Source organism: Panthera tigris, chromosome E3 (genome assembly GCF_018350195.1).
Source record: "Panthera tigris isolate Pti1 chromosome E3, P.tigris_Pti1_mat1.1, whole genome shotgun sequence".
Taxonomy (NCBI): Eukaryota; Metazoa; Chordata; class Mammalia; order Carnivora; family Felidae; genus Panthera; species Panthera tigris.
The window spans coordinates 3,417,735-3,435,868 of NC_056675.1; the positions used below are offsets into that span (position 1 = coordinate 3,417,735).

At 47.1% G+C, this 18,134-nt stretch overlaps 1 protein-coding gene across 1 annotated transcript in view; it reads left to right on the plus strand.

Annotated features, from left to right (window-relative positions):
• Window positions 1–18,134, plus strand: part of SDK1 (sidekick cell adhesion molecule 1) — a 530,611-nt gene that overhangs the window by 367,680 nt on the left and 144,797 nt on the right. Inside the window, exons 18-19 of the mRNA XM_042972313.1 lie at window positions 9,757–9,872; window positions 11,637–11,829. Of these exons, the coding sequence (XP_042828247.1) occupies window positions 9,757–9,872; window positions 11,637–11,829 (309 nt within the window). The remainder of the gene's footprint in view (window positions 1–9,756; window positions 9,873–11,636; window positions 11,830–18,134) is intronic.

Below are 18,134 nucleotides of genomic sequence, written 5' to 3' on the forward strand. Positions count from 1 at the left end.
GACGGTGGCTGAGGGGCCACCCATCTGCGTGCTGTGGGTGAACCACGTGGCCTCGGTGGCCCTTTCCTCTCCTCCTCTGTCTGCAGAACTCTGTCTGCACCGTCAGTAGGGCCATTTGTGTGGCCCTTGCCTCTACGAAGCTTCACAGAGGAAGGATTCTTTGACAGAACTCCGGCTGTCATAATGTCATCGAACAGAACCGTGATGCCGAGTCGACTGTACGTACTGGAGTACGTGTCCGTGGCTCGGTACCTCCTCAGGTGCCTACCCAGGTGTGGGGTTGGTGCGTGAATGGAATGGAGTAGGAAATCCGGAAATGGACTCGGTTGCACGTGGAAATTTAGTACCCAGTAGAAGTGGCATCTTGCAAGAGTAAAAGAGACCAGCTTTTTGATAAGTAGTATTGAGATAAGTGGATTCCTCTGTGGAAAAAGACAAAGCTGGGTCCACTCCCTACACCGAATTCAAGGGTGCATTCCAAACAGACCAGAGATGTCCATATTAAAAACAGAACCCGCAGAAGTACCAGAAAAGAAAAACCAGCGAATTCCCCTGTGACCTAGAATTGGGGGGGGGGGGGGGGGCGGGAAGTTCTCTATTATTCACAATCTGGAAGCAATAAATGGAAAAAAATGATAAATTTGACTACATAAAATGTTTAAATAGCTAAAATATTCTGTATACCAAAAAATACAATAAGCAGAGGGGGGAAAGATAACAGAGCAGACAAAATTATCTCCCAGACAAGTTATTAGCTGCACATTAAGCTCTGTCAAGAGCCTCTAAAAGAGAGAAGTAATAGACCGATATGCAAAAGAAAGAAGTCAAGAAATAAGAAAATCGAATCAACAGCAGTGCAAATGCCCTTAGCCCCGTGAGAAGATGCTCCCTTCTACCAATGAGAGGAGCACAGAGCGAAGCTACACAGAGACACCATTTCTCGCCTGTCATTTTGGTCAAAATGTGAACATTTGACAATATTCTGTGATAAGGCTTGAAAGAGGGGCACACTTCTTCACTGAGAATGCAGCGTGATACAAACACGGGGAGGTCGATCGGCACCCGACCCTGGATGCCGCGACCAGTGGGAGGAGGGTCCCCGTATCTCCTCTCAAAGCGTGTATGGATTACAGGGGGAAAGGATAACTCTGCTGAGGCCCAACCTGGCAGCACGTGGTTACAGGGAACCTCCCCGGCGATGGCACAGATCACAATCGTGCAGAGAGGACTCGACGGGAGAACGGAGCACCACCGCTGTGCTCCTCCTTCCTAAGATCCATAGCTGGAGCCTAACCGAGAAGAAACATCAGACGAACACAAACTGACGTGACAGATGAGCCTGCAATAAATATCCCAAGATGTCCAGGCCACAGGAGTCGAGGAGAAATTGAGCTCCAGGCTGAAGACTGAAGAGACAGGATTAGGAAAGGCAGCGCAGGATCTGGACCGGACCCTACCGCCGCAGGGGACCTCACGGGAGAAGCCGGAGGACCCGACGACGAGGTACGCTTCTGGTATCTGGGTTTCCGTGGCTGTAGGGCGGTGAGGTGGTGAGTGTCCTCGTCTCCCGGAGCCACAGGGCACGGATTTGGGGAGGGGGAGGGGCTTACCTTGGTAGCTCGCTATGAAACGATTTTGAAAAAAGTCTTTGTATAATGTCTGAAAGCATCAGACATTTCAAAATGAAAATTACCTGTCTCGTTTAAAACTATTGCGAATTCCTTTTCGTCTTCTACCCCAAACGGGTGGGACTTCTAGTGCCATTAACTGGCAGAGTGTCCACTCTCCGCTTTGTAGAAAGTTACTCCAGTGAGACAGATAAAAAAAATGGAGTAGCACATACCTGAGACGGTCCACCTCAGCGCTAGAGGTTCCGGAAGGACCAGACCTACCGAAACGTCCATCAGCAGCGTCCTGGGGGAACAAACCAGGCACGGAAGCCATTCTGCAGCCGTAATAGTTTGAAACTATTATATTAATAGTTTGAGTTTGAAATAGTAGTATGATGTTTTACCTTTAAAAAAAAAAGAACTTTTTAAAAGGCCTAGAAATAGGAACCAACACCCTCGCACTGAGCTTCCTAGGAACCACAGAAATAAACGGGCTTTCTTGGATAAATAAATGGATGCTTACAGGTAAGTTATCCAGCAGGTAGCCCATAAGGTGAGCCTGTGAGATCTTGAGAGCTCAAAAAGCAAAGAAAAAGAAAGGAAGGAAAGAAAAGAAAAGAAAAGAAAAGAAAAGAAGAGAAAAGAAAAGAAAAGAAAAGAAAAGAAAAGAAAAGAAAAGAAAAAAAAAAAAAAAGAAAAGAAAAAAAAGAAAAGAAAAAAAAAAAAAAGAAAAAAAAAACGAACTATCAAATCCAGTAAGAATTTGTCAGAAAGACTCAGGCCCACCTGACGAGACTCCCATGAGTTAAACATGGGAAAATATGAAAATCATGAAAATTTATAATAATAAAACTGCAGTGAAGTGAATGAAAGGTTTCAAATGCATTTTAGTCCATGGATTCCTAATAGTATTTCTTTAAAGCCTTTCTGGTTACCTTTGGAGAATGTAAAGGAAACTATTATGTGGTGAATTTGTATAAACCTTGCCAATCAAAAATCTCAGGATGTATAGTGAGATACTTGACCTTGATGGGTGAAAGTAACATTTTTAATATCTGGTTTTACTCCTTGGATGGCGCTCCATTTTGACTGCATGCAGACTTTTAACCTCTTCAAACACGTGGAAGTTACCGTTGACCAGAAGTATTTGTACAAGTAGGTGGTCGCACGTGTTTGAAGATAATTTATTACTCTCTCCACCCAGTTAGGAGAAACTTCTTCCTTGCCATTAACCGGAATGCAGATAATTCAGCCTCTTTAAATTGCACTTTACGGGCATAATTTCTTTAGGCTAAGAGCTCTTCCTTTTATTTCTTTGACAGACATAACGTTGAACATTTTTTTGTGATGAGGTGAACGGATTGGATTCTGAGCAAATGTTTTTCATATCAAGTATTTCAAAATAATGGGCATTTCTATGGATCTACACAGAAGTTGTTGCCAGTCTTAATATTTTTCCTTCAGAGTTCAAACGCTGACTCCTTTAGAATTATAAAATCGATCCCATATCGCTAGTGCACAGTTTTTAACTCCGTAACCACGCGGAGTTTCTTCTTTGAACCCATACGTGTCAGGATACTTCGGCAAGATCTCGGCAGGTCTCCACTGTGTCCGTCTGCTCAGGTGCTCAAAAATGTCAGTTAACTACGCCATTGTTGGGGCCCATAACTCATCCTTCAACAAATCTTCAAAGGGAGGCCCAGTCAGTAAAACTAATAACAGTGATCATAACTGCTTTGTTCAGTTCACACACTCTTGCAAGACCCTTCTTTCGGACAAGTCCATAGGCTTCCACCTGGAATTGAAACGGGAAACAGGGAAGTCCCCGTTTTCGAGGAATGCTATCACAAGACAAATGGGCGGCATGTCAGATGGCCCAGAGACAAACTTAGCCCAGGTCATTAAACCAGAAAAGTTTCCGTCACAGATTGATGAGTGCTGATATTTCAAACCTCGCCTGACGTGTAGCGTTATCTTGAATCCCTCGAAAGGAAAGCTTCTGTCAAAAGGGATGCCGTTTTTTTTCTTTCACAAGGCAACGACAAAAAAAAGGTGGGACTGTAGCATGCTTGAATTCTATTAGATGTACCATTCTGACAGCATCATTCAATGCGGCATTCGGAGAGGCCTACAGGCCACCACTTACAGAGGAGAATTTCTCTGTGAATGAAACAATGGATTTCTGGAATCTCAGGCTTTTCAGATTGAATTTTGCAGTAAAATCTTTATACCCTGCTTTTGCCTTTGGTATACATCGCTTACAAATGTGTTCTTTGATACATATAAATACACATTTATTCCTAGCATCCATTTAACTGTGACCATTCCGTCCTTCCTAGCATGTCTGCTATGCGTGCGGTATACTGTGGTGCCCCCCGCCCAGATCACTTCCTGTGGGGGACACGCCTGTCACCAGTGCCGGCACCCGGCGGGCTCAGGGCTCACTGTTGTGACCCTCCTGGAACTGCCCACTGCTTCACTCAAGAGGACCCCCCTCCCATGGTCAGCCTGTGGCTAATGGCTCGATGCTCTGGGCATGGGAAAGCCTAGTCCCTTGGCCTCAGTTTGGGACAACAGCTTAGATCAGCCGAGGCCTCACTAGCTGCCATCTCGAAGAGCATCTTCTCGTGAGCTGTCCTCACTTCCTCGCCTCCTTCTAGGTGTATCCTCTGAGCCCCCATAACGCTTAATACAGGGAATGCTTCTTCACAAACAGGGACACTCAATCTAACTCGAGTATGTATTTTTACAACAAAGTAACGTTCTACCCATCTCTTTTGAAGGAGTCACTCAGGACGTTTTGCTTTAATAATGTTCCGGACGAAGTTTGTCTCTCTCTGGGTCATCCGACATATCATCCACGGCTTCTCACAGTGCCATTCAAGAACAGAACCTTTCCTATCCCCCGTGCATCATCGGTCTCAGACTCGTTGCTGACAGTTTGCGCTCAGTCTGGCAAGAAGAGTGATTCTGGGGTTGCAGGAGAATTGTTGGCTTCCGCTCTCGAGTGCGGGACGATGTAACCAGCTTCTTGAACTTGATCTGATACGGTTGCAACCAAACTCATAAATACCCGTCCTTCCCATTGTGTAGCTACAGGCAATTTCCCACTTGTGATCTTTTCTGTGTAAGATCAGTGCTTTGGGGAAAGGGGTTGCTGCAATCTGCCTCGTATTGTCACTTCATCACATTCCTTTCCCATCACGTACTAAATTTCGGCTGAAGAAGAAGATTCTCCGAGCACACAGATCTCAATTTCCGATCATTGCCATGACATTCCTCAGGTAGAAAGTTCCTTTACTTTTGGAGTAGGTGGACCTAATGACTCCCATTAACCAGAAAGTTGTCCGTTATGCTGGGGAAGTATGTCTCTGTAAATATAAAATAGTGTTAATGATATAGATGTGAACAATTGTAATAAATATTATATACTTAAATATAAAGTACATAAAATGGACTGTAGGTCTTAATGACTTCAGCAATCAACTTTTCATAAAAGTTTTGTTACATGCATTCTTAGGAATGTTTGCAAATGAACTGAGTTGAAAAATCAAAAAAAAAGAAGAAGCCTGCATAGGCAGTATTGACATTCATTTCTATTTGATTAAAGAACTAAAAATCTGAAAAATTCATGACATATAAATATTAACTATGTATTCTATCCCAAATACTTCAAAAAGTCAATTACTTGGAGCAGTAAAACTCTGTAGTCTTCTTTAATGAGTTGATTTATTTATATAGCTTATTATTTTAAAACATTTTTCGATTTCTAAAATTAGTAGACTCATTTTGAAATCCATCAAGAATCCGCTCTTGCTGAATTTACATGACTAACCAGGAAGAAGGGAAGGAAAGGAGGGAGAAGGAATTTCTTTAAGATCAACCCAGGGTGGTGCATTTGTAAGTCAGTGAACTTCACTGACAATCACTGTCGCCCACAACCCAGAGTTCACATTAGGGTTCGCTCTCGGTGCATACACTCTATGGGTTTTGATGACGGTATAGTGACCCGTGTCCGTTATAACCTCACACAGAGTGGTTTCCTTGCCCTAAAAATCCTCTGTGCTCCACTTTCTTCATATCCCTCCCTCCCCTCTGACAAGCGCCGACCTGACTCCCTCTGTGGTTTTGCCTTTTCCAGAATGTCACGTGGTTGAATCGCACAGTATGTAGCCTCTTCAGTCCGGCTTTTTTCACTTAGCGACGTGCAATGCATACATGGGTATAGTTTTCGAGTGTAATTCAACAGTTGTAAGTGTTTCGGTGGCTGCAGACCGCAGTTTGCCACTCTGAAAAATTGACAGATGGCAGTAACCTGGGCGCTGGTGTGGCCCATCCCAGGCGCCTGACGGGCCCTGCAGCACCTCCTGCTGGCCCACTCCAAGAACCATACCCCCCCCCCCCCCCCGCCATTGCGTTATCCCACCACAGACTTTTCCGTAGCGGATAAATTCCTGTTTCTAAAACTCCTGTGGTTTTTTGTTTCACATGCCGGAGTCGTTCGGTGCCCTTGGGTGCTGGGTGCTCACGACAGAGATCCTCGTCCTTGGCTGTGAGAATCGAGACAGTGCTGAACGGCTTGAAGCTGTGTTGAATTTAAGACTGAGAACATACTGGGTTCAGTGCTGGGGGAATTATCTAGAGAAAATGTATTTTTTTTTTAAGCAAGGAAAACCACAAAAGAAAAAGAAGTGTGGAAAACCACACTTGTCACTTTACCAAACCTCTTCAAGGCCTGCAGTTAGGGACAGGAAAGAAAGACACTTCGCATGCTAATTATCTGGGGAGAAAAATGCCCCTGAGGCCTTATTGGGAGTGGTGGGAGGCCACAGCTCCCCTCAGATCTCCTGTGAAGCCTGCAGACAGGTCCCAGCCACCGCCCTCCACCCTCCACCCGGAAGGTCTTTCAGCCTCTATTGGAAGCTGTGTCAAGAAAGATTTTCTGGCTGTAGCTCTTTCTCTCACTTGAGAGGATTTTTTATTCCACTGTCCACGAACGTGTGAGGCATTTCCGGCGACAGTAATTAGGCCGGCAGGGAGCCTATGGATGCCCAGGAGAACTGCTGAGTTTGTGGATGGAGCCCAGGGTGGGTGAGAAGAAGGAACCTGAGGCTCCAGAATCTCCGTCCCGTGACTTTGGGGTGGAAAGGGCGTCCGGCTCCGTGAGCTTCGTGCAAGGGTGTGGCACCAGCCATCCTTACCTCCTGACTTCGCGTGACTCCAGGTGAGAGAGCCTGGGCAAGACAGAGCCGCGTCCTTGGGTCACCCCAGGGCCCCCGGGGCCCGTGGTGCTGAGACCACGGTGGACCCCAGAGACACGCTGACCTTGGGGTGACCAGCCCAAACCAGGAAAGCATGAGCCTCTCGGGGCAATGATCATGTTGTCCCCAAAGCACTGCAAAGACGCAAGATGTCCTCTGAGGACACCAGGAACTTATCGCTCACTTAATTTATGCAAAATCCCAGTTCTTTGCAAGTGTTATGTTCTAGAGAACATCACAACGTTGGACAGGAAGGCCGTACGGAGTCTCAGTCCACGAAACCTCAGCACCGAGCCTGCGTCCAGAGAGCGCGGCTTCCGGGAGAAAAGCGCACTCTGACTCGGTGGTCTTCTCCTCCCAGCCGCTCCTTTTCTTCCCTCCTCCTCACCCATCTGGGAGTCTGTCCTTTATCCCTCCGTACAGACTGTTGACATTTTATGGGACTCTCAGCAGGTGAGATTAGAATCTATCCCCTGCCAGCTGTTTTCTACGTGTCCCCTCTCTCATTTCCTCCTTTTCTATTTCTTTTGCCTGCCTGCTCTGGGATTAATTAGCTGTTTTTGTATCTACATTGTTTTTTTTTTTTTTCCCTCACTTGTCTTGTTCTGTATCTCTTTTCAAACTTACATAGTGATTGCTCTGGAATTTAAAATCTATATCCTTAGTGAATTACAGTTTCTCCTGAAGTGCAGCTCGTGCATAACGTGAGAACTTCACCCACAGATGCTTCCGGCGCCTCCCTCCCACCTTTCGTGCCGTCGGGGCCGTTCACTTCACTCTTACCACGTTACAAGTCCCGAGAAAACGCGGCTCTTCTAGCTTTAAACAGTCAACTCTATTTGAGAGTGAGTCAAAATAAGGAAAGAAAGAGATCTACCTTCTTTTGAACCGTGTCTGGAAATCATTTCTCCGCGTAGACGTGCGGTTTGGGTGTCCACTGGACAGCACATTCCCCCAGCATCTCTCGTAGTCCGGGTCTGCTAGTAATGAATTCTCTCCATTTTCGTCTTCCGGAACACATCTTTATGATGCTTCCACAGGACAAGAACCCCGGGACGATAGGTTTTCCCATCGGTACTTTAAACATATCATACTCCATTGCCTTCTGGTTCACGAGAAGACCGTTGCAATTCTCTCCTTCGTGTATCTGTCTGTCCGTATTGAACTTGTCTGGGCATCGGCACCAGCCAAGCCCTCCGTCCTCTGGCCGCTGGTGACTCATTAGGAAGTTTAGCTGAGTTTCCCTTACCCGGCTGTACGGTGTCCCCGATGGTGCTGCCCTGCTGTGTCACCGGTGAGCCGGCCCTCACACTCTGACCCGTCAAGAGGCGTGTCTTTTCTTAACGTTCCAGACCACCAGGTTGTCCTGTCGACCTCGGCTTTCTGTGGGCTCAAGGAAAGTTAAGATTTTGTAGTTAGTTCAGCTTTTCCTTATTGCTGGATGTGAGGTTCTTCCCAGCTTTCTGCATCCTAGGCACCGCGACCCCCCTGGGCGCTTTTAATCCACAAATGCTGAGCGGGGAACGGGACCGTGGACTCGGTGGCTGGTGGAGGGAGGGTCTGAGGTCTAGCGCAGCCAGGGTCCGGAGCAGATGGGAAGAGAGTGTGACTTGTAGAGCCCAGTTGAGGGGCTTGGGCAAATTTTATGCGTTTTTATTTCTGCCTAACGAGATGAGCCTTCCAAGAGGAGAATAATGAGAGATCACGATGATCTTTCAACAGGACCATGCTCTGTTCCCACATGTTCTGGGCCAGGAGACTGTGGTCTTTGTTTCTTTACCTTGAGCCAAAAGATCCTTTCAGTTTCTGCGTCTTGTTTCTGAAACTAGCAACCTTCCTTTGCAGAAAGTTGGATGTCACCCCCAGGGTGCTAGTCCCCTCCTTCGAGGCCGCTGGGGTTCTCATCCTCCACCGGCTCGCCAGGTCACATCACTGCCTTTTCCGCAACACTTCTGATTCCCCCATTGCCTACTGTATATGTGATCAACCACTGGGTTCGGCACAGGAGGCAATGCCCAAAGCAACCTAATCCGCTTCCTCAGCCACACTGCCCCTGTGCACCCCATGTTTCACCACGCTCACTGTTTTCTCACAGTGCACCAGAGATTTCATAAACATCAGACCTTGCATGCTCCGTTTTCCGGGCGGAGAGCGCCTTTCTCAAGGCCCGTCCTTTTGGACCTAGTCCAGATGCCTCCTGACTTGAAGGCTTCCATGCTTTCCTAGGACGGAGTCTGCCCCGTGAGTCTCCCGCTCCAGGGAGCGATTTGCCTGTATCCGTCAAATGAGTATCTCCCCTAGAATGTGACTTCCTGGAAGGCAGGCCATTTGGCACGTATATAGCTGGTCAATAACAAAAAGACAGCAAGAGTGGAAAATCTTAAAAATGGTGGTCCTGTAACAGACCAAGAGAGATTTAGCCTCCAAATGAATGAATAATCCATATGGGAAGGGATGCCTTTTTTTTTTTCGATACGAAGGATAAATGGGCTTGAAACATAGTGGTGTCTAAAGGGGGAGGGGCTTCTAGATGAAACCTTGCCTGAGTCTCACACGCCAAGTAACCAAAAAAGAAACCAGAGAAAGCTTTCATTAGCTATTTATCTCGGGATTCCTGGGAAAGCGTCACCCGTGGAATGAGATGATCCAGTCCACTTCTCTGCCTATGCCTTAAAGAATTCTCCAGAAGAAAATGAGAAATAGCCTAGTTCTTTTTCTTTCTGATGCCACTATTAGCCTCCAAAAACATTTATCACACTTCGCTCTTCTCGATGGCGTAATTGCCTGTGAATCATGAATGGCAGCTCAGGGTGTCTTTCTCTTCTCTTCTCCCTACTGTGCTCCTGCTGTTTGCCCTGCTGTCCTCCACGACCGCCCGGGAACAGTGCCTACCGCGCCCCCCCAGAATGTGCAGACGGACGCTGTGAATTCCACAACCATCCAGTTCCTGTGGAACCCTCCACCTCAGCAGTTCATCAATGGCATCAACCAGGGATACAAGGTACCCGGACCTGGCTCAGAACCCTGGGTGGCTGTCGTGCTGTGTTATGGTCTTGCGGGCTGCCCACCCCTCATCTCATCAAGAACGCATTGCACCAAGCTACGGTGTATGTCGACCTTGGTCGGGGCTGGGGGGTGGTCAGCATTTATCCAAGGTCTTGTCACTTCTACTGGTTCAGGAACTCAAATTGTTAGTTTTCAAGAGGACGTTTCAGATGCAACAGAGTAATTTCTTTTGAAAAAAGCCATTCGTTTTAAAATTACCAGTGGAAAACCTATCTCGATTGATTAGAATCAGCATTTGTACAAACCACTTCTTCCCGGCAAGGGGTCCTCTCGGAAGACCAAAGGGCACTGGACGCAAGTGAATGATATTTCTATCAAGTAAGGGCATTTATTCCTTCCCCCTCTGGATTTAAGGGAGAGTTCTGTTTATAGAACCGAGACCAGAGAATTTAGGGCACCTACCTGGACTGAAGTAGAGACACAGACCGATCCCCACCATCCAACCTCCTTCTGTCCTTAGCTACCAGAATATGTTACCTTCACAGGTGTATTTGGACATAACTTCCCAAAGTGTAGTTCATCTTGCCGACTAGATCAGCTTCTAGCTGGCCCGGGGTCCTGTGTTAATTTTACCTACAACGTATTCACAGGTGTTCTGCATTAGAAGGTAGACTTAGGGAAGATCTTCATGGGGAAGGGACTCTACCTAGTCCGCTCGAATTCTTGGTAATTTCAGATTCGGAGGGTATTATTTCCTTAGACACGTGGTTCCCTTTTTTTCCCCATTTGGATTCAACTTACAAAAACACTTTTTGGTTTTCATTATGTGGCAGACGTAGCTAGAAATTTGTCCTGCCTTTTCTTCTTTTTTTCTTTTTTTTTTTCTTTTCTTTTTTCTCTTCTTTTCTTTTCTTTCTGATTCCCCAGAAGAATCTACAGTCAGAAGCTTTTCTGAGAGAAAATCATAATGATCAGATCAACCAAGATGATTTTGCCTCCTTGGCTTTCCTGTCAGGTCTTATTGGCAAGACCAGAGCGTTCATTCGATGGCTCGACGTCGGTTTGATCTCTATAAATACGCTTTGTGTCCTGAGGCACGTCAGCCTTCAGACCTAATTAGCCCTGCAAATGTTTGGCGTCACAGGAATTAGAAGTCCCACTCATACATGATGTTGCCCGCATGTGAAAACAACATCCCTTAGAATATGTAGATGCACTATTTTTCTTCAAAACTGTAATCAACCTCCTAAAATTCTTTTCAGAAAAGCAGTGTGACATAAATCACAAATAATTAAGATTCATTCCCATTGAATCAGGGGGCTTCTTTTTGAGCCAGAGTAGGTGACTATCTGGAAAAAATATTTGTGTCCGTGTTTCGTTGTACTGATTAAGTTGAAGAAAGATGGTGTCGTCTTTATTGCTTAGTGTCTGAAAACACGTACATCCCGCATCATCTTTAAGTGAAGCATAAGTGAAAGTTTGAGGAATGTCGGTTATTTCAAATTGAGTTAAAGTAGAGATTTTATTTATATGGACATGTATCAAATACATACAAATATATGATCTCAACAATCTACGAGATGTCTCTTAAAGTCAGTATGTTTAAGTGGGACTCTAAAACGTTAGACTTACAGAGTTTCTTGATCGTGACGTGGCTCTCTTTGAAGTTACGTCAACCACAAAATAAGATTCTGATACAGACTTGAGAATGAAGACATACAATTAAAAAGGATTTCTTTCTCACCCTGTCCCGTCCCAGCTTCTGGCATGGCCCGCAGAGATCCCGGAGGCCATCACTGTGGTCACCATTGCGCCAGATTTCCATGGAGCCCACCACGGGTATATAACGAACCTGAAGAAGTTCACTGCCTACTTCACGTCAGTCCTATGTTTCACCACTCCGGGGGACGGGCCTCCAAGCACGCCTCAGCTCGTACGGACTCATGAGGACAGTGAGTACCCATCTGTCGTGGTCGCACCAGCAGCCAAAGTCAGCCCTCCAGGAGGCCCGACCGCTGTCTCCTCCAGCGCTGGGCGGGGCCCACGGAGGGTCATCAGGAACCTCCATGTCCTCAGTGTTCGGGGTGCGTGTGCTCTAGGGAGATAGTCAGTGGAAAGTAATGGTAATGAGTGGTGGAAGGCGGTCCCTGGGATTGGAAGCCTGGCAGGCGGACAGAGCTCAGAGGGAAAGAGAAACAGTCTGGTCTCAGCCCTGTGGTCAGCCTTTCATCTTGCTGGTCCTCTCTTTCCCCAGATTTCAACTTCCAACCCCCTTATCTTCTAGAATGCCCTGCCAGGCCTCCCATCCTGCGTCTTCCCTGACCCTCCCCGGGGCATCTCACCCTGGGCCCCTCTGAGCACCTTGACTCGGTGTTGTCTCTATCCAGTCAGTTCACACCAGCTCCTGCTCTGCCCTCAGACCAGATGACACTGCAGAAGGCATTATATGGAGAAGTCACCTGAGAAAATGACCACACGTGTGCACAAAGGCACTGACATAGGGGGGCTCACAGCAGTTATTTGCAACTGCCAAAAAAAAAAAAAGAAGAAGAAAAACATTCAGATATTCCAGAGGGGTGTAACTGAAAAACTTATGGAATGACAATATACTAAATATTTCATCAGTTATTAAAAAAAAAGTTTAGAGAGAAAATGGTCATGATCTAATGATAAGTGAAAAAAATAATACACAAAACTGTATGAGATCCAAATTTTATAAAAACATTGTATAAAACTTGTATAAAACTCCATGAGATAAGACCTTGAAGAAAATACGTCACATTTTTTTTAATGTTTTATTTATTTTTGAGACAGAGAGAGACAGAGCATGAACGGGGGAGGGTCAGAGAGAGGGAGACACAGAATCTGAAACAGGCTGCAGGCTCTGAGGTGTCAGCACAGAGCCCAACGTGGGGCTCGAACTCACGGACCACGAGATCATGACCTGAGCCGAAGTCGGACGCTTAACAGACTGAGCCACCCAATATGTCACATTTTTGACGGTTATTATCTCTATGTGGTGTGATTAGGAGTTTATTTTACATTTTTGTTTGGATTTTGCCGCATATCTCATTTCTGCAGTGAGTGTGTCCTCTGTTTATAAGGACAGTTGAAACCAGTAGACATTTAAGACCGTGTCACCCAGGGCTGCCACTCGTCTGTCCTCCAGCTCAGGGTGTGGCCGGCCCCCTCTTCCACCGATGACCCCGATGGGCAGTGTGGCGGTGGGGTTCTGACCTCCCTGCTCCCTGTGACCTCAGCCTCTGCAGTGCTCAGAGGCAGCATTTACAGGGGTCAAGGCTGTCCAAAATGAGCTTCCTCCTCCCAGAATCCTTCCATTTCTCAGATCTCCCTCATCCCTCCCTGACTGCCCTGACCCGCTGAGCTCCCAGTGAGCTCATTTCCTTCCCAGATAAACGATTACTTGGGCCCCTAACCTGTCACACTCTCCATAACCCAGCTCTCGCTCCACCCTGTGACTCCTGTGACTGTGACTACCTTGCCCGTTCAATTCTGCAGGTGCCTCGACCGCATGGAGTGATAGGATTATGGGATTTGTCTTTTCAGCGAGTGGACAGATAACGGTGGATTGATTTGCAAATGTTGAGCCAGGCTTACACACTTGGAGTAAATCCCACTTGGTCACATTTTGTAATTATTTTTTATGTTGTTGGATTCTGTTTGCTGATACTTTGTGGGTGATGTTTTTGCATCCAAGTTGATGAGAGATACTGGTCTGCAGTTTTATTTTCCCGTACTTAATGTCTGCCTGGTTTTGGTGTCAGGGAAATGTGGGCCTCATGAAATAAATTTGGTTGTGTTCCCCCCGTCTTCTGCTTTCTAGAAGCAATTGCATAAAATTGGCGTCAATCCTTCTTTAAATGTTTGGTAGCATTTTCCAGTGAAATCCTCTGGGCCTGGAAATTTCTTTTGGGGGAGCGTTTCAGTTTCTCCCATGGTTATACTACTGTTCAGTTGTCTGTTTAATCTTGGTCTGGTGTCAGTATCTGTGATTTTCACGTGTGTGGATGTCACACTCCTGGCGGTAGTCCCTTCTTCCATGGCTGCAGGATATGTCATTGTGTTCCTTGTTCATTTATGAGAGTGGTGTTCTCCTTTCATATTTCTGTCATTCTTCCTAGAGATTTATCAATTTTGTTGATTTTTTTCTTGAGGAACCAACTTCTTATTTCATCGAGTTTTCTCTAATGTTTTCCTATTTTTGGTTTTGTTGATTTCTGCTGCTAATGTTTCCTTCCTTCTGCTTGCTTTGGGTTTATTTTTTGATCTTTTTTTTTTAATTTCTTGATGTGGGTATTTAAACTATGGATTTAAACTCATTTCTATTATAAACAGTTGGTGCTATAAATTTTCCTCCCCACACTGCTTTAGCTGCATCCCACATACTTTGATACATCGTGTTCATATTTTGCTATAGTGTGTTTCATTTTCATTCAGCTCTATGTATTTTTATTCCTTTTGAGACTTCCTCTTTGGCCCACGAATTATTTAGAAGTGTACTATTTAGTTTCCTTGTGTTTGGAGATTTTCCTGTTGCCTTTCTGCTACTGATTTCTAGCTAGATTCCATTATGGTCAGAGAGCACACTTTGTACAGTTTCAATTCCTTTAAATTCATTGAAGTTTGCTTTATGGCACAGCACACAGTCAGTCTTGGTAAATGTTTCATCGCAAGTGCTTGGAAAGAATAATGTGCATTCTTCTGTGGAACCTGCTTTTCAGCTGCGAATGTTATGCAGCCCTTCCCCCGCCCTCAGAGTTTAGGATTAAAGGAGAACGTTGATCGCATTTAGCTCTTTCATTTAAAAAAAGGATGTGTGCCTATCTCATCAAGTCTTGTTCCTACTATAATTATATCATAATTAAATGCTGATTGACTGGTTCATTCATCCATCTGTCCCACACAGAAACAAGTCTGCACACTTAACATTCACATGTCTCTGGAATGCCCGCCATGTGCGAGGTAGCCAGCTGGGTGTCGCAAGGGTTACAAAGATAAGTCAGCACAGCCTCTGCCTTTGGAGCTTATGGCCTAATAGGACATGAGGGACGTGGCTGAGGCCAGTGCCACTGAGGAGGGAGGTCTGGAGAAGGGGCTGCAGCCGCCCAGCGAAGAGGGACAGAAAATCGGTGGGGTGTGGGGTAAGTCTTGTGGAGGAGGTGACAGTTTGACAGCTGAGCTTCTCACTCAGAGAATGGCTGAGGCCACTCCAGGGAGGAGAAATAGAACCGACAGTGGTAAGGAGAGTGTGCGACAGGGTATGACTTGTTGGGTGTGGCTGCAGTGCAGCATGGGGCGGGGGTGGGGGAGGGAATGAGCTGGGAAAACTAGCTGGGAGCTGACCCAGAAGAGTCTCAACCGCTAAGTTCAGGCACTTGGACAAAGACATTCTGGGTATTGGGGAACCACAGGAGGTTCTCCATTAGGGGTGCTATTTGAACAGATCTGTAGTTCTAGAAGCTCTGTCTGGGGGGTTTGTGATGGTTGGACTGGAGGTACGGGTGAAGGATGCTGGGAAGAAGGCACGAAATTACAAGAGCCCACCTCCAGGCTGTGGAGACAAGGGGCAATGGACCCTGAAGACGTGTCACGGGGAGTTTGGGTGCTCATTAATACAGGGGGACTCGTTAATAGAGGGGTGGAAAGAATCACCCAGGATGGCCTAACATGCTGAGGTTTATGTGACTGTCGATGAAGAAGCCAGCAGTGACGATGTGGAAAAGTGGTCTGGGGTGAGGACGCGGGGCTGGACTGGGACATACCGGGTGTGCAGTGGCTGTGGGGCATCTGGGCCCATGTGGCCGATGGGCAGCAGAGGGGCATCTGAAGTGGACTGGGGAGGCCTGGCAGTTCGCAATTGTGACCTTACTTTCCGAGAAAGAGTTAGGGAATATGTGGTCTAAGCACAGATGGAAACATTTGAATATGTGGTCTAAGCACAGATGGAAACATTTGAAATCAGTTCTACCCCAGGGTGTCTGTGCCGTAAGATCCCAGGCAGTTAAAGCCACCTAAGCACATGAAGTCACTCTAAGGATCAGGTGGGCAGATTGTGGGGCAGGGGTTAAAACAAGGGGGAAGCCACAGGGCTCTAGCCCAGTCACGCCGGACCTGCAGGTTTGGGGACTGAGGGTACAGAGGGGGCACGCAGGGGACCCGTGTGGGGTCTCAGAGAAGGAGGCAGCCTTGTCTGGATGAAGGGTACTTTCTGCACTCATGTGTAGGAAAGCACAGCCCCCTCATGTGTGTAGACAGGGTGGGGAGGGAGCTGGTGGGGGACACACTTGACGAGAACCCCCCTTGTAGCTCTCCATTATATGTGTGTTTGCATTCTTTGGCAGAGGCAAGGCACTGTCTGCTCAAGCCGCAGCCAGGTCCAGCTGGGTAGCAGACCTCTCTTCCCAGAGAATATTCATTAAAAACACTAAGTGGCGGGGGTACCTGGGGGGCTCAGTCGGTTGGGCATCCGACTTTGGCTCAGGTCACGATCTCATGGTTCACAAGTTCACGCCCCGCGTTGGGCTCTGTGCTGACAGCTCGGAGCCTGGAGCTGCTTCAGGTTCTGTGTCTCCCTCTCTCTCTGCCCCTCCCCCTCATGCTCTGTCTCTCTCAAAAATAAATTTAAAAACATTAAAAAAAAAAAACCCACAAAGTGGCAGAAGATGACTCCTTTCAAACAAGAGAGAAAATTCCTGGCTCGATTCTTCACTAAAAAAAAAAAAAGAAAGAAAGAAAGCCCAATTGTTGCTGGTTAGTGGACAGAAATGGTGGGGAAACATCCCATTAAGCTCTGTGGCCAGGAAATAGAACACAAAATGCACTTAGACCCACCATTAGTAGGTAAAAAGAAAAATTGGACATTGCTTTCTTGGGAATTGAGAAAACTGGAAGTGATATCATCTTTTGAGAGTTTTTTAATGTTGTCTCAATTTTTAGGGGGGAGGCAGGCAAGGAGCCTGTTTTTCCTGTTCAGAATGTGGACTGCCTCACGGAAAGGTGGCGGTCGGGTGCTAGCTTGCCCCCTTGGGGGCCGTAGGGACGGCCTCCCTCGCTCTCTGGCTGACGGCACCTGCCTTAGCTCAGCAGCCGGCAGGCCCCCTTCCACAAAGCTCCCACGCGATGGGAACTCGGGGGCTGGGGAGGGGAGGGTGGGCAACACAGTAAAGAGGAAACAGAATATAAATTTTAAGCCCAGACATTGCCAGCTGCTTCCAGCAGAGCTGGAGGACAGCATATTTGGGCAGGAATCCAAGAAGCAGAAACACTGAGAGTATAAAAGGAGCAAAAAGCTTTCTTTGCTGCTCTATCGATTGAAAAAAAAAGAAGTCAGTTCAAAAATCCATCAGAATGTCTTTCTGGAAACTCAAAACTGGAGGAAGGTGAGCGCGTTTCGACAACTGTTCTATTTTACCGTCTTCCCTGCTCAGAGAGTGGCATTTGTCAGTGTTTGAGCTTATCCGTAAAAAGTCTTTTGAAAGTTCCACCCAGATAAGTGTATCTGCCGAGGCTGTTGCCTTTTTTTTTTTTTTTTCTTCAAATTACAAGCTGTGTTAGGAAGCTTTGTCCAGGTACCAGCCGAGCACCACGTTCTGAATCCGCCGTCTGCAACCGAGGCTGGCCGTAGCCGGCACGGGGGTGAGGCTTCTCCGAAGGAAGCCTCCTCTGCTCTCTGGCCGGACGGCCAACACGCGTCACCCATGACTTCAGGCTCTCCTATTTTAAGCTTGACATACTGCACTGTGTTATTACTAGAAAGATCTCGGTGTGGCACGTTCGGGGTCTGACTGGAGGAGCCATGTGGGGCAGAGAGCTCAGTAGGAACCGGCTTTTTCCCCCCGGGGGTGGGGGCCTGTGCCGGGGGACTGGGTTCCGCAGCTCCTCACGGCTCCCCTCCTGTTTCTCCGGGCCTGGCGTGCCACAGCCCCTGCAGAGCGGGCGAGGGGTCCCTGGCCCTGAGGGTCCATGACCGTGGATTGTTCACCTCACGCTGGGCTCCGGGACCTCTCGTCTGGGTGCCTCTCACAAATGATTGTCGGGATACTAGGACAACGCAGAGCTGAGAATAGCAGCCGGTGTCAGGCAGCATTTCTGTGCCAGGGCCCTGCTGGCTGCTCTCCTTGTTTTATTCAGCTTTATTCTCACATTTGCTTGGCCCAGGGAGTTATTTTTATTGTCCCCATTGTGCAGAAAAGCAAACGAAGACTAGAGAGTGTGAGGAACTGTGGCGGGGACGGGC